General features: G+C 35.9%; 1 protein-coding gene across 1 annotated transcript in view; it reads left to right on the top strand.

Annotated features, from left to right (window-relative positions):
* The window catches only part of ARHGAP42 (Rho GTPase activating protein 42), a 425382-nt gene that overhangs the window by 307030 nt on the left and 93415 nt on the right, over window positions 1–24937 (top strand). The window contains exons 7-10 of the mRNA XM_069079700.1: window positions 2185–2289; window positions 4479–4608; window positions 17240–17340; window positions 19949–20058. Coding sequence (XP_068935801.1) covers window positions 2185–2289; window positions 4479–4608; window positions 17240–17340; window positions 19949–20058 — 446 coding nt within the window. The remainder of the gene's footprint in view (window positions 1–2184; window positions 2290–4478; window positions 4609–17239; window positions 17341–19948; window positions 20059–24937) is intronic.

The raw sequence follows: 24937 nt of genomic DNA, 5'->3' as shown, positions 1-24937 counted from the left end.
ATAAATTTTTATATAAATTCTTCATGTACTCCTTTGTGTACATATAGATTTTACCTAACAGATTATGAACTCCTTGAGGTCAGGAACTGTGCCTTTTTATTTGTATTCTTTGTAATAGAGGAAGTAGCAAACCCATTAGGACATCACAGATAGAATTTACCACCTAAATTACAGGACTTTGAACTTAGCACAGTTTCTGGCGCATAGTAGGTATTAACAATCAACAGATACTTATTAAGTATACCAAGCAGTACACTAATTTGGGAATACAAAGAATCAAACAAACCCTCAGGGAAGTTACATGTTATAGAGGGAGACAACATGTACACATGGAAGTATAGACACAATATAGGATAGAGACAGGGACTGGACCTGTGATTCCATTGGTACAGGTAACTGTTGAGGAAAGAAGCACATTCTACCATGGCAGGTTCACATCATGCATGCAGTTTACAGTTTTTCTAGAGAACTATCTAGACTACAGAAAAGTCAGATGACTTGCTCAGGGTCACATAGCCAGTATGTGTTGGGCAGTATTTGAATCCCAGTCTTCCTGGTTTCAAGACCAGATCTCTAGCTATTATACCACACTGCCTCTCTTGCATATTATACATAAAATAAATTCAGGGTAATTGGAGGGGGAGGTTGGTTGGGAGAAGCCACTAGCAGTTATGGAGAGAATTAATGGAGACTTCATTGGGAAGATAATGTTTGAACTAAGCTTTGAAAGACGCTAGGGATTGTCATAGTGGAGATAGAAAGAGCATGATTTGGCATGGGGGAAAATTGTAAAGAGACAGACTAAGTCTTAAGGAGAGGCACAATATAAAAGTCAGTTTGGCCAGACTTAAAGAGTGCATAAATATGTTGCTTTTGTTTTCAGGCAGAAAGAGTATCTAAACCAGTATTACAAAAGACAGAAATCCTGAAATATGCTCATAGTTTGGGAGTGGGCTTTAATGTAAGTGGGCATTTAGGTTCAGGCAAGAGTAGTTATCCTATGAGTGTCGTCAACATAGTTCCAGTGCTAATTTGCATTTTTTCACTAATTTGTGTTGTTTTCAATTGTGTATGCTGGTTTTTTGTTTTTGCTTACTTTGGAGTAGTTCATCTGTTTTTTCTCATGTTTCTATGAATTCTTCATAGGCATCATTTCTTACTTTGGTGTAATATCCATGGATTATTAGCCATTTTGGTTTGATTAGCCATTCCCTAATCAGTGGGCATCTACTTGGCTGCTCTTTGCTACAAAAAGTACTGCTAAAAATACTTTTGGTATGTGCAGGACCATTCTTTTTGTCCTCACCTTCCTAGTGTTTCTACTTGGCATTGGAATCTTTGGATCTCAGGCAAACTAAAGTAACATAGCAAACTCTCACTGAAAAAGGGATGGAAATCAGTTTTTTGATTACGTCGTCTCCCATGGTAGGAGACAACCTTCCATTGACACAAGGTAATTGTCAGGATGACCATTTCCTTTTTCACTTGACCTGTGATGCTTTCAAAGACAGCATTTTCTTTTAAAAAGAAAATTTGATGTATTTTGCTTTTATATACATACATTTTCCAATTTATGCTTTCTCCTTCAGCTCAATTTAGAAAAATTAACTTGTACATGAACTAAGTCTGACATAGTGTTCTACATCCAAGGTCCCCTCTCTCTGTTGAAAAAAAAAAAGAAACAAAAAAAACCCCCAAATAACAAAATACCTTCTTGTTATCTTTGCCCAAACTTGCTTGTTATAATTTCATGCAGTAAGTACTTAATGATTGCTTATGGACTGATTAACACATTCAGTTGGGTTTGTTTTATCGTTCTTTTCACTAATTTGCATTGTTGTCAATTGTGTATTCTATTTTCTTGTTTTTGCTTACTTTGGAGTAGTTCATCTGTTTCTTCTCATGCTTCTGTGAATTCTTCATAGGCATTATTTCTTAGTGTGGTGTAATATCCATGGACCCTAATTTGATTAGCCATTCCCTAATCAATGGGCATCTACTTGACTTCTCTTTGCTACAAAAAGGACTGCTAAATATACTTTTGGTATGTGCAGAACCATTCTTTTTGTCCTCATCTTCCTAGTGTTTATACTTGGCATTGGAATCTTTGGGTCTCAGGTTGGGGACATTTTAGCCACTGATATTTTCAATGTTCTCATTATACCTTTCTTTTTGTCCTTGCAGCTTTTGTCTTTCCTTCAGGGATTATTCACCTTTTATCATGAAGGATATGAACTGGCTCAGGAATTTGCACCCTACAAGCAGCAGTTGCAATTCAATTTACAGAATGTAAGACTATATTAATATCATGTTATAACTAAATGGGTTTTTATTAAATAGAACTTTCTTTTTTCCTTAATAGTATTTTATTTTTTTCCAGTTACATATAAAGATAGTTTTCAATAGTCATTTTTGTAAAATTTTGAGTTCCAAATTTTTCTCCTTCCTTCCTCCCCTGCCCCCTCCTCAACACAAGCAAGCAATCTGATATCGGTTATGTGTGTGTATGAAGTTATGTAGAACTACTTTCTAACAAATTATTTAAACCATGAACTTTCTCAAAAAATAAACTGTATATACCTTCAGCCCTCAATAATTAGAACTGATGAAGAATTTGTCAGATGACAAATAAGACCTATTTGAATTGCCAAAGCATCTGAATTAGAATATCTGAGGGAAATTGTGAGCAAAAGGAGACATACTGGACCAAGGAGTAAGAGGGCCTTGCATTGAAATCATTGTTCTGCTTCTTATGGCCTGTGTGAACTTAGACAGATCACTAAACTACATTTTGCCTCGGTTTCTGAAAAATGTGATTCTTGGACCAGATGATCAATTTGTCTCTAAGGTCCTTTCTAGGTCTTAGTATATTATCAGTTTCTCTTATGTAATGGGGAATAGGTTAGAACAGAGAATATTTGAGAGAAAAAGTCATAGTCACCATGACCTAGCAAACAACTGTTTTACTCAACTAAAAATATTTTTAAAATGAAAGAAACTTTTTCTGCTTAAAAATCTTAAATGATTTTTAAACTTTCTCTAAACCATGCATTAAAAAAATCTACTTTGATGTTATTTCTTAAAAAGCTTCTTCCTACCCCATACTTAGGAGGAGAGTGGTACTTGTAAGATTTTTTAAAATATAATTTTCAATACATTTTGACTTTTTTTTTCTTTTTGGAGGGGAAAGTCAGGGCAGTTGGGGTTAAGTGACTTGCCCAAGGTCACACAGCTAATAAGTGTTAAGTGTCTGAGATCGAATTTGACCTCAGGTTCTCTTGATTCCAGGGCCAGTGCTGTATTCACTGTGCCATCTTGTTGCCCCACATTTTTACATTTTAATAATAAAAATAATAAGTAACATTTTCATAGTGTTTAAAGGTTTACAGGACATTTTACAAATACTTCACAATACTTTACAAATGTCTTCAGAACAACTATGGGAGGTAGGTGGTGTTATCATAATTACCATTTTGCAGATGTGGAAACTGAGGCATAGAGAGGCTAAACAACTTGCCCAGGATCAGTAGTAATTATCTGAGGTTAAATTGGAACTCAGATCTTCCTGACTTCAGGTCCAATACTCTTATCCACTCAGCTACATAGCTGCCATTTTTAAATGTCTCCACTTTGAAGTCATTTTACTGTCATCAGTCACTGCTAGTCTGCCTTAATATGAGTTAAGTTAATACTAAATGAGTTATTCAACCAAGAGTTGAATAAATTAGAAACTTTGGGAGATTGGTTAACTTTTTCAGGTCCTTTCAGTTATTAGAGTAGTGATTAGAGTCTGGTTTATTACCAATGAGAATAATATTTATAGAAAGCAATTCAGTGTTCATACTTTTTAGGAAATCAATGGAAAGAATTATGCTGACTCAAACCTATTGTATAAATTTGAAATATGGATCTTTTTTCTTATCTTTGGCCATCGACTTACACCAGGGTTTGGAATGTGAAATGAAGGAGGAAACAGTTTGTAACTTTCTAAGTATAACTCAAGAAAACTTAGGAAAACTTTCCACTAAATCTTCATTTTAATTTAGGATAAATTTTTCAAATAATTCCTAAATGGAGTTTATTTTTATATTATGACCAGTTAAGGGAAACAATGGGGTGGCAGAATAGGGGACTAGAACTTTGGAGAGAGGGAAAAAAAAAGAAGGCACAGAAAGAGAAATGCACACTGAAAGAGAAATTGAAGAGGACATGTAAAACAGACATAGAAACTTGCACATACAGGAAGATAGGCACATGTATATTATGATTAGACAGAGATAAACTCTTAAAAGAATTTTAATATTTTAACACGTGTTGTGTCTTTGAAATTCTAAGGATAAGTGGTGATATTTCTGTTTGATAATTGCCTTATTATCAAATTATCATTTCATATGTATGAAATGCTGAAGATTCCTGATCCTTGGTTTATATGTTTGCTTCTAAATAAACTATCAAATTGCTTTTTTTTTCTCTTTCAGACAAGAAATAATTTTGAAAGCACTCGTCAAGAGGTAGAAAGATTAATGCAGAGAATGAAATCTGCAAATCAGGATTACCGTCCTCCAAGTCAGTGGACAATGGAAGGGTATCTTTATGTACAAGAGAAACGTGAGTCAAATATTATGATTTACCAGTAGGCAAAATAAAAAAAAAATAGAAACTCGATGTTTAATAACTTTTGCATTAGCTGCTGACTGGGTTAGGAGAGCTTAAAATTGCTTAGTGCTATAGTATCTTTTAAGTTTTGATATGCTGGTGATTCAAATATAAAGTGAAGGCAGTCCTTGCCTTAATGGAGCTTATGTTCTAATAAGTTAAATTCATAAAGTGAACTAGGGCTGGGGAAGGGAGCTTTGGTTTGGAGAATCACCAGGAAGTCGAATGAAGCAGTATAGGATTAGACTGTTATGATCTTTCCAAAATTAATAGCAGTGTTAATTTGTTCACTGTTCCCAGAGCAAGAGTTGAAAAATTAATTGTGTAGGTGGAGTACCAGGGCTGATGGCAAAATGATGCAATCACTTAGGCACAGTGACATGCTGTGGAGATAAGGCCTCACTTGGAAAACTTGAGATAGAGTTTTATTAACCTGTAAAGTGAGAACCAATGACAATTCTCAGCTCTCCTTGACACTTATTTCCTAACCTTCCATTCAGACTTCAGAGTGCCAACTTGACACCAAATAACTAGCCCATTTTATACCTGAAAAAATGACTTGATATAAAATTAAATTAGATGGACCCTATTATGAGGGCCTACAATTACATGAGTGCAAAGATTATTTATCTAGAGACAGACTTTTATTTTTACTTTATATGAAATTTTAAATGAAGATTTAACTACTAAGGTTAAGCTCTAAAATGGATTTATTCTTTGCCACATTCATTCAAGGACATAAGCAGTAATCTCAAACAGCATTATCTGCAAGAAAAATAGCACTCGGACTTCTGAAATCTAACTGGTTTTTCCCAAGTTTGTCTCTCACTTGTGCTGAACTGACCTGAAGCCTCATATCCACTGTCCAAGCTCTAATTGGGGTCTTTGAATTGTCTGACACATGCCTGCTCTTTGCCAAGTTACCCAGTTGGTGTTGAGGCTTTTATTCCTAAAATATTCTGAAAGCCTTGGCTTTACTCAGCTTCTGGTTCCCCAGGTTTAGCTCATTGGTTGATATATATTATAAACAGTAACAGTCCTATATGAGTCTAATCCTTCCATTGCACACGTGACCTCTGCCTTAGCTACTGCCCTGCGGCATATCATCTTAACATTTGTCATATTATGCAGGACATTATAGGCTATACAATCCACTACACCCAAAGTTCCAAAAGGCATACCATTTCATCATTTAAAATTTTTTGTTATATTTATGGTAATGCTGAAATTGCTTAAATATCCTGAGTAAACATAGATTAGACATTTGTAGAGAAATATCATCAGTGTTCTAGGTCCAGCTCTTCTGATTCTTTTAGAGATTCTTTTTGACTTACTGAAGTTCTTAATGCCCTTCTGAAAAGCAGTCACTGCAACTCATGCTGACCTTAGAAACATTTTCCACTAAGGGAAGATGTAGTTCTGTGTGGGAAGAGGTAGCTATGTGTTAGCTCATAGAGGACTTTAGGTGGGGTGATCTCCTTTGGACTCAGCATTTAAGATTATGTTTACATAGTGAGGGGAAAAACTTGAAAGAAAATGGTTAATCTAGTTTCAAAATTATTTTACTGATCCAATTTGAGTAGCTATACTGGTAAGCCATGGTGCAGAAATATATCATTCACACAAACCAATAACACAACTGATTTTTTTTAATGCTTATTTCAGTAGCCACATATGGAAGGAAGGCAGTAAAATTTTGAATACTGGAGAATACTGAATCAGGAGAGTACTGTGGAGATAGGGCCTTACCTGTAAAGATAGGTATAGAATTTTTAGGAACATTTCTAATGTGTATCCAAAAAGTAGATTTATTTTTATAATTGCAAGCTATATGATGAATATATATGAGTAGCTTCAGGATAAACATCTAGATCTGACAAAATACCCAAATACATGTGTGTATAGGTGTGTGTGCACACGTGTGTTTGTGTGCATATATATGTATACATGTATACATACATGGATATTGTTGCTTTCTGTCTTTTCCATCATGTCAATCCCTTTGTGACCCCATTTGAGGCTTTGTTGGCAAGGATACTTCTGTGGTTTGCCATTTCCTTCTCTGGCTCATTTTTATAGATGAGGAACTGAGGAGAACAGAATTAATGTGACTTTCATAGGGTCACACAGCTAATTAGTGTCCGAAGCCAGATTTGAACTCATAAAAATGAGTCTTCCTGATTCCAAGCCTAGTGCCCTATCCACATGCCACCTAACTGTGCCCCCCATCTGTCTGTTTCTATATGTAATATTTTATATATTACATACTAATGTAAAATATATAGAGATGTTTTATATACAATGACCATACTCTGTTACCTACATTTACTTGTATCTTCTCTATATAGTTTTCAGAAATCTAAGATTGTTGGTGAGTTTTCCTGTTTCTCCATCCATATCTTCAGATAACTACCCTCTCTCTCCTCATTAGAATAGATTCTCTTTGTGTATTCACAATTTCATATTTTACAACTTCCTTACCCTTCTTGTACTGTCATCCCCATAGAATTTTAGTTCATGAGATCTTATTTATCCTTCCTCTAACCCCTTTGAAATCTGCTTTCTTAAGATCTAGTGTGCATTTCCAAGTACAGGCAGCTTTATTCCCCCTTTCTGTTACAAACTTTCATAGGGAGTAATAATTTCCCTTCAGTATTCCCATTATTTCTATCCTAGCTTATAGGTCTTCCATGTTAGTACAAATCAGATATGATTTTTTAAAAAAATTCTCCTTTGTTGATTCCTTTACCTTTTGAAGGATGAAATGATCATTATGGCAAATCAGGAAATGATGACCTGCTAATTTTTGGCAGAGCAAGGATTATAGTAGGTCTCAGGATAGCTTAGATGTTTCATTAGTACCAGATCTTGCCTAGATCTTGCCTCTTTACCAGACTTGTTATCTATTTCCCAAGCTCAGAATCTGTTTTCTCTTTCTGTCTAGTTGATCATTGTTTTACTCCAATACAAAAATTGCTTCTTTTTCTGTTTCTATTGATCTGTACCATACCCTTCTGGGTCCTGAGTTTCCTCACATTAATACCTCTTCCCTTTTTTTTTTTTTTTTGCTTTTTGGAGGGGTGAAGGTAGGGCAGTTGGGGTTAAGTGACTTGCCCAAGGTCATACAGCTAATTTTTTGTGTTAAGTATCTGAGGTCGGATTTGAACTCAGGTACTCCTGACTCCAGGGCCGGCTCTCTATTCACTGTGCCACCTAGCTGCCCCCGTACCTCTTCTTCTTTTTTTTGTTTTAAAGCAATCAGGTTTAGGTAACTTGCTCAATGTTACACAGCCAGTTATTTTTGTATGGGTGCCGAGTATCTGAGGCCGGAACCAATCCCAGGTCTCCTGATGCTGGGGCCGGCACTCTTACTCACTGCACCACCTGGCAGCCCCCCCCCCCCCCTTTCTTAATACACAATACCACCTACCCCTTTCTACCAGTAACTTCTTTTATTGCTTCTAGGGGAAAATAAAACTTCCTAGCCTGGCATTTTAAGCCCTTCTCTACCTCACTGAACCTGCCTTTCCACACATTTTTTTCTCACATTCCTATTCACTCATTGTATATTCCAGGAAAATTGGAGTATTCTTGGTTACCTTAAACTTCACTTCCATTTCTTGCCTTTATGAATTTATGTAAAGTATCTCCTATGCCAGGAGTATACTCCTGCTTTTTGCTTTTAAGAATGTCTATCTTGCTTTAATACTCAACTCAGTTGTCACCTCTTTAGGGAACCCTTACTTGGACCTATCTTGGTTATTAGTGTTTTTTTCAAATTGAGATGTATTTACTTTACTATGTATATGTTGTATCTATTCCCTTTTTCTTTCTTCCAGTAGAATATAAACTTCTTGAGGGTAGGGGCTCTTTCATGTTTGTTTATTGTTTTTTAGCCCTAGTGCTGGCATACTGTATATAGTAAATGAGCATTTCTTTAATTGTTCAGAAAATGAGTTGTCACTTTTCCAGTATAAAGGATGATATGATAATGATTAGCAATATTAATACATTTTAACAGATTTCAGTAATGCAAATAAATAGCTCCTTAGCAATATCAAACTTCCTGGCCTAGGGGTATTTTATTTGTTTTTATTTTTAGTTGGGCACAGTTTCCCCTGCACCCCCCCCAAGAAATGTTTAAAAAATTTTTTTAAATCTTATTTTAGTACATTACTGTAAAGCCAAGCATGAGCAGCTCTCCTGAGGACTGCTACTGTGAATAGCTTTAAGGTTCTGATCACATAGTATAGTGAACTCTCTATTCAGCAGTAAACTAAAGCAAAGCATTCACAGAAACCAAAGTTCAACATTCTCAATGATATAACATAACAACTTACTACTAAAATGGCCACATAGTTTTAGACAAAAGATTGCTTTCAGGATACCAAGTACAAAGGTCTCTCAAACCTAGGTCATAGTTGTCTTAATCTCATCAGTCAGAAAGTCTTTTTCTTCTGGATTGGAGACTAGCTTCCAATTATCCTTAACTCAATCATCCTTAAGGGGTACAAAGTGCAAAGTTCTCCCATCCCCTAGGTCACAGTAAATCATGATCTTGTCAGTAAGCACTAAGTAACCAAGGAAAGGTCTTTTCATCTTGACTCCAAGCTGGCTTCCAAATTCCATGGTTACTCCTCCATGCTCCCAGCTCTTGCCTGAATTCACCCAACCATCACCAGCATTCACAGGCAGGCAGCTCTCAGCAACTCGTTCAGCTCCATGTCCACCTCCCATCCCATACAGTCCAACTCAAGTCCTTTGCAGTTTCTGTTTTTAGGAAGACAAAGCTTAACAGAGCCACGGCAACATTCATGCACGTTGTCAGCACTATCATCTCTGTTCACTTTCTGCCTGTGAAATCAACACAAGTCAATAGACAGGGTGCTTCTGTCTGACAAAGTAACACAATTCAACAGATAGAATCCTTCTATCTGACAAAGTAACACAATCAGATGGAATCTTTCTATCTGACAAAGTAATACAATTCAACAGACAGAATTTTTCTTTTCTGACAAAGTAACAAACACAAATCTACACAGACAGAATAGACAAAACACTTAAAAAATTTTGATCCTGATGAATCTGAGGACATCTGACTCAATCCCAAGTATTAAGAGTAGATGCACACATTTTTGAATTTTGGATATTCATGGGAAAAGAAATAATTAAACAACCTAGATATTCCTGATGATATGAATAGAAAATTGTCTATTCTAGTGCAGGTCAACACCTCCTCTGCTCCTTGTATTTTTAGAGAATTGTTTTGGAGTACTGAAATATTAAGTGACTTGCCTAAGTCTCATAATCATTGTTTGTCAGGGACAGAATTTAGATTGAGATCTTCCTGTCTTTAAGGTGGGCTTTCTTTTATCAACTATACCAATTGCCCCTTTACTTACAAACCATTAAAATATCACTTAGACTGAATGTTAAAAGAAACAAAAATACCTTTTCATGAAATACCTGCTAGTTACTAACCATTATTCTATACACATTTGTTTAATGGTTGTAATAGTAATAGAATTTAAAGACCCCCTGTATTGGCTTGGTTTTCAGATTGATTGTGTTAAAACCCAGAGCTTGTGAATCCCACTTGTGGGATGGATTTGTTGACATGAAAAGGGCTGAACTGGGAGGAGCTGGTATGAATTTAGAGAGGCACAAGCAGAGAGAGAGGCAGAAGAATTTTTTTTGGAAGCAGCATCCTGGAGGCAGAGAGAGACGGAGGGGATTGCTGAGTTCAAACTGCCCAGGACTTTTGAGAGCTGCCACCCAGAGCTGCCAAGGACTGTGGAGACATGGCTATTATGCTGGTACTTTGTCTGTTTTGATGTTATTTTGCTAGATTTGTCCACTGGTGAAGGACAGTGCTGTTGTTGCAGAGGTTCTGGAACCTTGCTGTTGGTTCAGAAGCCCTGAAGAAGGATTTTCTTATTGTATGTTTACAGAAATCCCGGAAGAGGGTTTTGCTAAAGTTTTCAGGCCTCCTAGGACTGTTCTGCAGACAGAGAATGAATTAATGAGGACACTGGCAATGTATCTTGTGGCCTTGCTAAGCTTTGTCTCCCCAGGAACAAAGATTGCTGAGAACTTGCCTCCAGTTAAGATGAAGAAAAGACCTCTCTTTGGGTATTAAATGCTGTGCTTAAGCTTGTTGTAACTCTGGGGTAGATAGCTTATTCAGCTGTGATCCAAGGGTGGGAAACTTTTGACTTTTTTGTGCTCTGTGACTGACCAAATGAATATACTTTGCTTATGATTAGAAACTAATCTCCATTTAAGAAGTGGGGCTTGGTGATTGAATAAATGAATGTACTGCCTAGGGGTGGAGTAGTATTTAGAAGAGGGACTTTGTGATTGACTAAATGAATGTAACATCTAGGGGTGGAGTAGTACTTGGAGATTATTTAATTACACTTGGTGAATGTTGTATTTTGAATTATGCTATATTTTGATTTTCTCTGTTCTTAATTTGTCACTGAATAAAATGGAGAGCAGCTATGCTGGTATTTTGAACCTTGGGAAGTTGCCTTTGCTTGGCATTACAATGGTTTACTTCTATTTTTTTGAGTCAGAGATTGGCACTTCATCTACTATACCATACTGTAAATGATGATATTATCTCACAAATTTATCTCTACAGAATGGCAGTGGCATGAAAAGTGTTTCCATAACCTCAGCATTCCTCCAATAAAAATGTCTATTTTGGGTATATTACATTCTATATATAGGAATTATTCGCAAATATTATAAAACTTAATAATTATAAAAATTTGCTATAAGTCTGAATAGAAACTAATTACAATAATTCTTTTTGTTTTACAAGGTACTTTATACCCTTTAAAACTAGAGGGATTTATGCATTGAAATTAAATATGTCCCCAGGGGCTTTTAAATAAAAAATATCTGATTTCTTTATATTTTTCTCCATTTAAACATGTTTATATGTAAATTCTTTGGCATGTGGTTTTGAAGCCTGGCCAGCAATAATATCCTTTATCATAGTGATGCCTAGAATACTTCAAGCTTTCAGCTTCATTGTACCCAAGATGAAGACATGATGGAGGAAGAGGGTTCTAATTTTTGCATCTAATTAAAAGTCTGTGAAGGAGGTTTAAATACATGCTCTTTCCTGCAGAGTCTGGGTCACAGGATAATTAGCTTTCTTAATGAAAAATTGAGTAAACATCTTAGTACAGAGTTGGGCTAAAATAAGACCTGTCTTCTACAAATTCAATATGGTTTATTGTAGTGGATACATTTAACTCCTCTAAATAGTGAAATTATAAATGGACATGGTACACCTTCTTGACATATATAAAGGTAAGGGAAAAAAATCAAAGGAAAAATATCCTTGCTTCATTAAGCAGCAAAAGACAAAACTAAAGACCACTTATTTTGAAGGGATCTGGTCATTAATTTTAATTGTGGTTAAAAAAGCCCAACTATTCCAAGGTCAGTCATCTTTTTTCAAGAGAGTTTATATAACTTCTTTGTTGTTTTCATATTGATTATGAAACCTTCTACACAATGCTTTATTTTAAAAAACATGCTATTAAATTATTACCATGGAAAGGCAAAGGTTATCTCATTTATGCGTGTATGTGACAGTCTTCTCTTAACATCTTAGTAGTCAATCAGTAAGCATTTATTAAGTGTCTACTATGTGTCATGCCCTGTCCTATGCTGGGGACATGAAAGGAGGCAAAGAGAGTTCCTGCCCTCAAGCAACCCACAGTTTAATGGGGAAGACAACATGTAAACAAATACGTATGATGGGCACCCCGTGTACAGGATAAATAGGAAATTTGGGAATAGAAGGAAGGAACTAGAATTTTTTTTGGAGGGGGGACAGCAAGGCAGTTGGGGTTAAGTGACTTGCCCAAGTTCACACAGCTAGAAAGTATGTCAAGTGTCTGAGGTTGAATTTGAACTCAGGTCCTCCTGACTGCAAGGACAGAGCTCTAAGGCACTAGAAATAAGAGGTGTTGAGAATGGATTCTTGTAGAAGGTGATAAATTAGTTGAAACTTGGAAGGAAGCCAGGGAAACCAGGAGTTGGAGATGAGAGGGAAAACATTATGGCATTATGATATATACACCAGTTATTTGATTTCTTGTAGAAAATAATTTCTGAAAGCTACAGAAAAGGGAATTTCTCAACTGTGAACACTTTTAACTTCCTTCTCAGTTATACATACACCCTAATTGGTTTGTCAATTAGAGTGCCACATAGTTGGTAATCACTCAGTAAATGCTACTTTCCTGAAACTGGTTTTTCAAAGGAAAATGGTCCACTTAGATTATATCATCATACATCTGGGATGACTTTAATCTACAGAGATGTTAAGAACAAGGTAGGAACACCCAGTTTTCTTTCTAAAATACATAGATATTGTTGAGTTTGTGAAAAGTTCTGTGGTTATTAAAAAGGTTTGAGAGACATAATTTCTGGGTAATTTAATCATTTTATTAATAGGGTCAGCATATTTATTAATAAAAAGGGTTTTCATTTGGCTGCCTCCCTTAAACCAAAGGCAGTCATGGTGGTGGGCTCACGGTTTATATACCGTTCAAAGAATAGGTGTTCCCTAGGGTAGAAGTCAACCCTGATTGGTTAACAATTAAAATGAGAGTATGACTATTACAATGATGGTCTGGTCTGAGAATAGCCATGATTCACCCTTGTACTGAGAGACTGTCCCTGTACCCAGACAACCCATAGCCTTGGGCAATTTATACAGAAGGGTCTGTCTCCACCCAAATTTGATTAATGGAATTCACCTTGGACTCCAGATTCCTTGTAAGGTTGGGTGGGGTTGGATAGAGAAGGTTAACCAGACCTTCAGAGAGACTGAGGTCTGGAAAATAGAAAAAAGGAGAAACTCTGAACCTCCTCAGATTATTGGTTATCAATAGTCATTTCTCTCAGTTCTCTCTTGTTGAAGGTCTTGGGATGGAAACTCATTAGGATTTTATAGCTGGAGTTAATGCTTTGGAATTCAGTTGGGCCAGATGACTTTTGTAGGTCTCTCCCAGTGTGGGTCTCTTTGCAATTCCATAGTGCTTTTTGAATACAAAGATTACTACTTTCTTACTGTCAGGAGGGCATGTGCTTTGGCTTACTTAACTTGGAGTCAGGGAGGCCATTGTGTAGATTTGTGCCCCTTGATATACACCTTTGTTCCCTTCTGGATCATTGCCATACCATGGCAAACACCATGGATGGTATTAAAGTTCTAAAAGATAAGACATTGGAAGGCATGCTGTGCTCCACAGGGTCATGGAGAGTTGGGCATAACTGAACAACTGAACAATAACAACCACAACAAATCCACACTCTTCTACTGGCCCCATTCTGTACTATCACAAGCATTGCAGGATAACCTGCCCTGCTTGAAATCTTGCATAAAATATGATAATATTTTCTTTTCTATGAATTATAATAGTAAAGAGTCACTGCCCCTACTGCTACAAAAGGCATTATTATGTTGTGGGAATAGTCAGGAATTTAGAGTCAGAAGATCTGGCTTCAAATTCTTGATTTTCATTTTACTACTTCTTTGGCTTTTGGTAAATCACATTGTTTCTTGGCACAGTTAGATGGCTTCATGTTGGACTGGGAGGCCCTGAGGTTGAATCTGGCCTCAGACACTTAGGACCTTATGACCCTGAGCAGGTCACTCACTCTTTTTCAGCCTCAAGTTTTTAATCTCTAAAATGGGGATAATTAACACCTGCCTCTCAGGGTTTTTGCTAGGATCATATAAGATAACAGGTAAAGTGCTTTGCAAAATTTAAAGATCTGTATAAATGCTAGCTATATTTGTTTTTATTTTTGAACCTGAATTTCTTCATCTAAATAATGAGAGTGCTAACCTGAATTTTTAAAGATTCCTTTCAACTCTAAATTATGAATATTAATAAAAAGATTAAATTAGGACATGATGAAACTCTTAACTGAAATATCATTTCAGTATTTTGCAATTGGTAACTGTGCTGTTTTGTTTTGTTTTCTACCTCTTATTTTTTTTTTCCTTTCAGTAGAAAAATGCTGAAAAGATAGTTGTGAGAATGTTTTTAAATGTGCCTTTCCCCAAAGTATGTGATAGTACTAGCTTTCCTGACTTCCTTTAAGTCCCAGCTAAAATCCCACTTTCTACAGGAAGCCTTCCCCGGCCCCTCTTAATTCCAGTGCCTTCCCTCTATGAACTATTTCTTATTTGCCCTGTATGTGGCTTGTTTTGTACATGTTTGTTAGTATATTGTCTCCCTTATTAGATTGTAAGTTCCTTGAGGACAGGGGCTGTCTTTTGACCCCATTTGTATCCCCAGTGCCTGGCACATAGTAGGTGTTTAACAAATGTTTATTGATTGATTGAGTAGGGCTTTTTATTATTTTTCTTATGGGGCATAGTGGTGAGGATTAAATTTTCTCATGCTTATTTAGCAAAATGTAGAGGAAAAGTTCCTTTACCTTTTGAGGTCAGCAGGCAGATTTCTTTAGCAGATACATTCCCAGCCCTCTGGTGACACGTTCAGTTTACTTTGTGAGCAGCTTCAATCTCATTTGTACTCATCCCAGTGTTCTTGGTGTAGTGTAGCTCTGGTCACTTAGCAGTTGCCTCTTCCCAGTCACAGAAGAGCGTCATGCCAAGTAGTCAGGTAGGATAAGATTTTCTTTTACCTGAGAGCAAAGGTCACAAAAAAGCCTGAAAGAGTGACTCTAGGGGCAGCTAGGTGGCACAATGAATAGAGCACTGGCCCTGGAGTCAGGAGAACCTGAGTTCAAATCTAGCCTCAGACACTTAACATTTACAAGCCATGTGACCCTGAGCAAGTCACTTAACCCAATTGCCCCTCCAAAAAAAAGGCAAAAAAAAAAAAGTGATGCTAAACAAAGATGAATAGAATTTGCTTGCACTTTTTCTTTAGTCTCCAATGTAAAGAAATTACTAGCTTCCATAGTTTATTTTAAAGATTGAAAATCAGAGGAATGATTGTATGTTTCTTGATTTAAAATACTCATTTTTGTTACACCATTCTACATGTTTCCTTCATCTTTTTTTTTTCATCAATGGATATTGTGCCATGTTTCCAATGGCAGAATTTGAGTTTGGCATTAGTAATGTTTCACTAATATGGAAGAAAAATATTTACAACGTGTATTTCATTAATTATATGCCTCTCCAACACTGAACTTTGGCCCTAACAGTGTTGAAACAGAAAATATTTCAAATTTTTCAGTAGAAGCCTATAAAGTTGTCAGTTCTAAAGCTAGATAATTCATGGATTTTTGGAAAATTTTTTTTTTATATGATGGCTTTTGATAATACAGCATTTTGCAGTTGTTGGGGAATTTTCACATATCTCATTTGGTGCTCACAATTTTGTGAGGTGCAGGGCCTGGATTGCCTGCGTTTCCAAATGGAGAAGCTACAGCTCATAGAGGTTAGTGTGATGCAGGGTTACAAATGGGATGGGGTGGAGCTGGGGCTAGATTGCTCATTATCTGACTTCCAGTTCATTCCTTATTTTCCTATAATACAATTCTTTTCTATTTTAGAAGCACTGTTCAATTCATTTCTTCCTTTGGCTCTTCTGTGTATGTATTGCAACAAAATATCATTCTTTAAATCCCCTTTAAAATAGCACTTTCTACAAGGTTTCTTTCCAGATAGCCTGTAATACTTATGCCTTCCCTCTGTGATTGTCTCCATTTATGTTGTATGGTTCTTGTTTGTTCATAGTTGTTTCTGTGATTTCTCCTCCATTGGACTGATAGCTTCTTTGGGAGTAGGGACTGGTTTGTTTGTCATTTGCCTTTCTTTGTTTCTTTTGCACTTAGCACAGTGCCTACAACATAGTAGACATGTAGTAAATGCTTTGTGGCTAAGTAAGATTGTAACAGAGAAAACATTCATTTGTAAATTTTTATTGAACAAATAACTCATTTTACAAAGACATACCCCAGTATCCTGTGTTACGTTAAGATCTGCTGCTCTATACCTGTGATCTTAGTAAACAAGACATGTAACAAGCTTTGTTGGTCCATCTGATTCCAGGAGGGGTAAGTTAGACAGTCTCCTGGGACCCAGAATAGTTGACACACCTATGCTTCAGACCTTCCACATGAGATAGTTTGAGCATTATTGACAGTAGCTACTGTAACAAGAGACAGGCAGATTCACTTTGAAGGCTATGGATGTAGGGTTGCCATCATTGAAGTCATTCAGCATCATAGTGATGTTAGAGCTCTGCCTTCTCTCTTCTTACCTGACTGCCAGAAATAGTGAAGTACTATTTGCTGTCACCATACCTATGTTATGGCCCGGGGGGTGGACATAAAGAGTTTGCATGATAGCATGATTGCCTTGTCTGTATAAGAATAGACAATGTCCTCAGTGATTTTAATGAATGCAATGGTTCAGGCTGGGTGGGTTAGGATGCACCCCGAATCTTACAGCCAAGACCATGGTAATAAAATGTAATGATATATTCCATTACATGAAACAATATACACACATGGATTCCTATAATAAAATCAGTTGTAGGATTTAATTTATCTTCTCTCATTTTAGGACCTCTTGGCTTCACTTGGACTAAACATTACTGCACTTATGATAAGGGAAGCAAAACATTCACAATGAGTATTTCAGAGATGAAGTCCAGTGGAAAAGTGGTGAGTAGGGGAAACCATGCAACCTTATTTTAGACTTTTATCTATGTACATTTGACTTTAATGACATCTTTCTTTGATTATCTGCTTTTAATAAACTTTACACAATATTTGTTTTCTCCAGTCTTACTGAAAGATAAGCAGATAGAAAATTCAGCATATTATTTTGTGTTACAAGTAAGGGACTGTGTAGTGTAGTAGATAATGATCTGACTTAGGAATCAAGAATCAGATTATGGTGGAGCAGTAAGGGAGCTCAAAGGCCATCTAGTCAAACTGTTTTATTTTATAGTCAATGAAACTGAGACCTAGGAGAGTTAAGTGATTTGCTCAAGGGTCATATAGATAAATGTCAGAGCAAGATTTGAAACCAGATCCATTAATTACAGAGCAAATCAGTCTTTAAAAGTTGTCTTGGGCACTGAGTACTTAAGAGAATTGTCCATTATCATGCATCTTCTATGTTATTGACAAGAATTGAATACCCGGCTTTGAAGCAGTGTTTTATAATGGAAAGACACTGGTTCTGTAGTGAAAGGATCTGGGTTCAAGGCCTTCCAGTGACACATAAGCTTCATGATTAAGGACAAATCTCTTAACTTCTAAATGTCCAAGACAACCTTTAAAGATGGACCTTCTATTCTCTGGTCGTGGCAGTGCAGTTTTCATATTGCCAGTGCTCTGTACTGAAGAAGTCAGAGATCTGTACAAAAGTAAAAGTCACAAAATGTCTGTGAGTGCTTAAGCTAAACTCTGTTATTGCCTATTAATGTGGTATAGTGGAAAGAATATGGAATCTGAAGTTGGAGAAAATAAGGTCAAATCCCAGGTCTGCCTTTTTATTCGTTTGTACCTTTATTAGTTTATACAATTTATTACCTTCCCTGGGCCTCAGTTTCTTCATCTGTAAAAGGAGGAGGCTTGACCTAAATGACCTCTCTAGGATTCTTCGTAGCATGGGGCTCATGAACTAAGATAGTACTTAAGGCTTTTCCTAACCTTGAAGGTTAACCATTTACTTTTTCCAATAATTATACAATTTATTTAGTCATGGTATACTGAGAAGGCCTAAAGAATGTCATAATTATAGTGGAGAAAATGTTGTCATTCTTTTACAAATTATATGAAGGAGGGCATGTAATGAGTTTACAAGTCTACTATTTCCTTTCTTGTATAAGTATGTAAAGATGAATTATAAAGCTTGTGAATTTAAACTTGTCAGAATTATCATTAAATCAATTTACATTTGCTCAAATGGTGATTGGGATGCTTAGTAGGAAAGGTGGGTTGCAGACCCCAGACTTCCATTATTCTGGGTATGTTTTAAGGCGGTATAGTGAGTATAGGAATTCTTTGTAATTTGAGATAAATGTTTTGAAGTATTTGCTAATAATGAAATTTATACTCAATATACATATTCATACATATTGACAATTTTTAAAAAATAATTGTCTCCATTTCTTTAAACAGACGGCCATAGATTGTGTTTTATTAGTAGATTTTAGTGAATTAAACTAAGGGATATATTAATGAAGAAGAAACCAAGGTGGGGGGGGGAGCTTTCGTTTTTCTGGAAAAAGGGAAGGGGATTTGTTTAACAGAATAAATTCTATCACTTAAGAAGTTTTCAATTTAGGTTAAGCAATCATATTATGGTGCAAAGGATAGTGATCTATGCAGCCCTAAGTATTGTGCTGCTAGTCAGAAAATCTATCATCTTTTTACTCAAGATTGTTCAAGGAAACCAGGTGTTATCTTGGGGTAAACTATTGCCAAAAAAATTACTAGAAACCTTACTTTGATACTAGTTGCTATAAGGCAGAATTTGTTACATGTTCTGTCTTAGACTTAACCAATTATCAAAAAATGAACACAATTATCCAAAGGGCTTACTTGTCATCTCACCTATATAGCAGTCACATGGCAATGATCAGTATAATAAGACTGTGACTGTAGAATAGTATTTAGCACATTAATCTTTTGGGCCATGATGAAATCTAATTTGTTACTAAACTATGAGACTGCTACAGGTTAACCATTTACTTTTTCCAATAATTGTACAATTTATTTAGTCATGGTATACTGAGAAAGCCTAAAGAATGTCATAATGATCGTGGGGAAAATGTTATTATTCTTTTACAAATTATATACTTTATAACGAATTACTATATGGTATGGGAGCAATTTAGTACTAAACCTCTTTTAAAAAAATACAAGCACATAAGTGAAAGTGAATTCATAAAATATTAATTATCATATGTCAGTCTGTTTTATCTATAAAATCAATATTTTGATATATTAAGTTATCTGGCTATTAATTGTTAGGAAATATGAAAGTTAGGGCAGTCATTATGTGCATAAATTCCATGGCTTTCCAGATTCCATGGCGAAGTTACAAAATAATACATGTAGTTTTAGATAAAGACTTGTATGATGTTTTCATTCCCATCTCTACTTCTCCACTAAAATATATGCTCCTCAAGGGCTTTTTGTTTTTGTTTTTCTGCCCACATGTCTTAGAACTGGAAGAAGCACATGTTTGAATATTTAAATAATTGTTAGATTAAGTTGCTTTATTGCTTTAATAACGTGATTCTGTTGTTGTTAACAGAATGGTCTTGTCACTAGCTCACCAGAGATGTTTAAATTAAAATCTTGTATCCGAAGAAAGACAGATTCAATCGACAAACGATTCTGCTTTGACATCGAGGTGGTTGAAAGGTTTGAACTTTTCTTTATAGTTTTATTTTATGCTGAGAAATAAGGATGTGCAGAGTGCTTTAGAAACCTTAAAGTAACATATAAATTATTATTATTGGTAGTAATAGTAGTAGTGCTTTAGTAATATAGTAGTAGTAAAACTCAAAAGCCCTGTGAAAATAAAGCAATTCAGTGTCACAACGTATACATTCATACAACATTAACTTTCCAGAATAGAAACATAGTGACAGTGTAAGTGATTGTGGATTTTAGGGAAAGAACATGCAATCATCTAATGTTGAGAAGCAGAGTCTGAGAAGCCTTCCATTACATAATGATAGTATCAAAGGACACATCATAACTCTTACTTTGAAAATGTAGTCATTGCATTTTACTAAACTCCATGTATTAATAAAATTCTGGATTGTCACACTGAAACATGATAGCCTAGAGTTATGAAACTGATAACACAAGTTGAAATATGACTACTTCACTGAGCATCTTGGTGGTACAGGGAATAGAGTGCTAGGCCTAGAGGCAGAAAGACCTGAGTTCAGATCTAACTGTGTGACCCTGGACAAGTCACTGAACCTCTTTCTTTCAGTTTCCTCAACTGTGTAATGGGGATAATACCTCCCAGGGTTGTTGCAAAGATCAAATTAGTTGTAAATCATGTAGCACAGAGCCTGGCTCATAGTAGACACTATATAAATGCTAATTCTTTTACCTTCCCCTTTACTGCTACTGTATAAGAGGAAGTGTAGCGTAGTGGGCAGAGAGCTGGTCTCAAAGTAAAGTCCTTCTACAACCCTATACTAGCTATGTGACCTTGAGATTAGGCACCAAACCTCTGGAAGCTCTAGGAGATGAAAGTCTGTAAGTTGCATAAAGTTGCTGATCTGCAATTATAGAGGAATTTCCTCCCCAGGCTTTTTGTACACCAGTGAAATCACAGGTCCTAGCTGAAACAAAAACAAAACAGAAATCCCGAAATTATTATATAAGCTTTGTTCACATGATACCAGAAATTTCTGCTTTGATCTACTTTTATAGATCAATGATTTCAAAGGTATGGCTATTCCTTCCCCTTAACATCATACAAAGTTTGTCCTCCTTCCATGTTCTGTGCAATTCTTGTCCAGGTTTCCTCCTAAATGTCAGAAAATGCTGAGGGAAAGTGATTTTTTTTTCACTTTTACACAATCCATAATTCAGACAACTGCAGGAGCCGGGTGTGGGGATTGGGAAGGTAGGTGGGGGAGGTTACTGGAGGGAGCAGCAGTGTTTTAAGAAATATTGTTTGTGTGACATAGTCCTGGTAGGGTGGCATGAAACTCTGAAAGCAAAAAGAATGGTTTTTGTTTTTCATTTGTTTCAGTCGTGTCTGACTCTGTGACCCCATTTGGGGTTTTCTTGGCAAAGATACCGGAGTGCTTTTCTATTTCTTTCTCTAGCTTATTTTGCATATAAGAAACTGAGGCAACCAGGGTTAAGTAATTTGCCCAGGGTCACACAGCTAGTAAATTTCTGAGATGGAATTTCAACTCAGGAGGATTTTTTCCTGACACTATCCATTGTGCCACCTAACTACCTCACCCATATGTTTTTGATAAAGTGGCCTTAAAAACTCACTGAGTCTTCTTCCCAGTTTCTGGATTGGCATCTTCTGTGAGAGTTAACTATGATAACTTATTTAGGCTAGTATTCCATTCTCAGTGGTCAGTCTGCTGAAACTAACAACAGCATGTGGAGTCTCCTACCCTCCAGTAAGAAGGTGGCATGCTGTAGTGGAAAGGGCTTTGGATATGAAGTGTGAGAATCTGAAATTGAATCTCAGCTTTCCTACCTACCTGTGTAAATTCATATAGTTCCCATAACCTTTCTGGACCTGTTTCCTCATCCCTGAGAAGAGGATGTTGGAATAGTCGCAATAATCACAAAAGTCTTTGGGACAGCCTGTATCCTCTCTAAAACCTATGAAGAAAAAGATATAAATGTGAATATACCTCATTTGTGTATTACCACTCATTTTGGAAGGAGAAAGGGAAAGAAGATAAATGTAGTTTTGAGAATACAAGATGTTTCCTGCAAAATACAACTTATTTTCTTTCCCTTTTAACTTGTTTCTCCTTCAGACTTTCAGATGTGCAGCACTTCACTCTGATTTGTAAAGTTAGAATTATCTCTTCCCTCTCCTGTCATGGCATTTTTAGTGGGTTAACAGTACTTATCAATTTTATCCCCGCAATATCACTCACATTTATTCCTTCTCCTTTACTATTAATACCACCCTTCCGCTGGTGCACATTGCCATTCATCTGGGTAATAGCATTAGCCTCTTTACATGGCTTCCTATCTTCTCCTCCCATATACTAGAATAATTTTTCTAATGCATATGTGTTCATAGCATTCTTCTCTAAGATCTTCAGTAGCTTCCTTAATGCCTACTAAGTAAAATTCAAACTCTCTTTATCTAGCATTCAGAGCTGTTCAAAATCTTTCCATCTTTCTCTTAATCTTTTTCCTGCTTATAAATTTTCTGTTCCAGACAAACTGAACAACTCTCTGTTTTATTGATATTCACTTTATTTTCAAGTCTCCATGCCTTCACTCAGGCTAGGCCCTTTGCCAGGAATGTCATCCCATGACTTTTTGACCTGTTTCATCATGTTCTTTATAGTTGAATTCAAATTCCACCTTTTTCAGGAAGCCTTCCCAGATACTGCCATATACTAAGATCTCATGTTGTTCATATTTTGCCTTGTGATGAGGGGTCAAATGCATACTCCATGGGTCACATGTGGCCCATAAAACTCCTGACAGCAGCCCAATCCAGATTGCAATGTAATTGGGAAATATTTAACAAAATAAGTAAAAATATAATAAAGCATAGATAATATGAATATGAAATTTTCTAAAGTCATGATGTGACTCACAGAGATTTTTATGTATGGGTTATTGTTCCAGATTTTATTTGAGTTTTACACCATTGCTTTAATGCACTTAACATTTTCTATTGGATATTTAGCCTTTTTTTATTGATGTCTAATCATTCTTTAGTCTTTTTTATTGATGTTTAATCATTCTTCCCCTTTCCAAATTTTAAGTTCCCTTGATATTAGGACAGTCTTATCTAAACTCATGTTTCCTACTACTTGCATAGTGCTTGGTTCCCAGTAGAGGCTTAATTTTTTTATTGTTTTTGGTCAGGACCTATAATTTCATTGGTGTAGGGGAATTAACTCTGAGAAATCTGCTAGAGGAGCTGTTCTATAGCTTGGACTCTTGAAAAGTTATCTGGGGGTCCTAAAGGGTTAAGGAAATTGCTTACCATTGACTACTTGACTTGCCAACTCTGTGCCAGGCTGGTTCTCCTTATTCCACATTCCTTTTTTTTTTTTTTTTTTGAGGGCAATTGGGGTTAAGTGAGTTGCCCAAGGTCACACGTCTAGTTTTTGTGTTACGTGTCTGAGGCTGGATTTGAACTCAGGTTCTCCTGATTCCAGGACCGGTGTTCTATTCACTGTGCCACCTAGCTGCTCCATATTCCACATTCTTTTTTAAATAGTTTGAAAAGATTTTATGTAATTTTGATTATATTAATTTTTTAAATTTATTTTTGATTTATGGAATAGAATAAGTATTTCCATAACACAGTATAATAAAATAAAGAAGATTGCGCATGAAACTGCAAATATGTACAACTTGCCGTTCCTTTTAAATATATAATAAAGGTAACATAGTATTTTTTTTCTTCCTTCCCCCTGCCATAGAGATGGCTACTATTAGACACAAATAGGTGGATGCATCAATAGATAGACAGGTAGATACCCACACATACACACACACATGTAAAATTATTCTATATATAGTTCCATTTATCAGTTCTTTGGATGCTGATAGCATGTTTCTTTGTATGTCCTTCATTTTAAATTTGTGTATTTATAATAGTCAAAATTATTTCGTTGCTCAAAATTGTTCTTGAAATAGTATTGCTATTACTGTATGCAATGTTCTCTTGGTTCTGCTAACTTCACTCTCCATCATTTTGTGTAAGTCTTTCCATGCCTTTGTAAGATCTTTGAACTTAACATTTTTATAGCACAGTAGTGTTCCATCATAACCATACTTGTTATACAACTTGTTCAGCCACTTCCCAATTGATCAGGATCTCTGTAGTTTTCAGTTCTTTGTCACCACTAAAAGAGCTGCTATAAACATCCCATTCACATTCAAACTTATAATTACCATTTGTGACTTTCCCCCATCTTATTTTTACTCACTATTCTCCTTCTCAGCCTCCTTTTACCCTATCCCAGTAACCTTATCTTTTCCCCTTGCCCTAAAAGTACTTCCCCCAGTTTTTTCACTTCTATATGTTCAGAAGACTTCTGTACCCTTCCAGATATATATTCTTACTGATAATAATTGTGACAAGAGGCATCCTATGTCTTCTTTACTGTGCTCAAATTCATTTTAGGTAGCTTTTAAATGCGCAATTTCTAAGAAAAATCTTCTCTTTTTGAGAGAGAGATGTGAACTTCTGATGGATTCATATTAGCTAAAGCTACATTAAAGGTCAGACAACGTGACAGTTCTTAATATTAAATATTGAAGTAACAGTCATTAGCCATAATTTTGAGAAAAGTCTATTGACTGACCTAGTCATGCATTTGAGATTACTTCTTTTTATCTATCTTTTTTAGCTGTATGGCAAGGTTGTTTTGTTATCCTTTTTTCTTCTACATCAGTGATTTTCATTCCAAAAGTTTTAGATCATGAGATCAGGAAAGACTATGGTTGGGCTGACACACATAGTTTTAAAATTTCCATCTGTAAGAGACAACCATTTTCTGGACAAAAAGAAATTTTCTTTCCTTAGGAAAATTGACTCAGCTTT

The sequence above is a fragment of the Petaurus breviceps genome, unplaced genomic scaffold, assembly GCF_028583685.1.
Source record: "Petaurus breviceps papuanus isolate PSGF00001 unplaced genomic scaffold, PetGlider_PUasm1.0 91133, whole genome shotgun sequence".
In the NCBI taxonomy this organism is placed as follows: domain Eukaryota; kingdom Metazoa; phylum Chordata; class Mammalia; order Diprotodontia; family Petauridae; genus Petaurus; species Petaurus breviceps.
The sequence above is the reverse complement of the archived record's forward strand: the minus strand, read 5'-3'. Positions and strand labels throughout refer to the sequence as shown.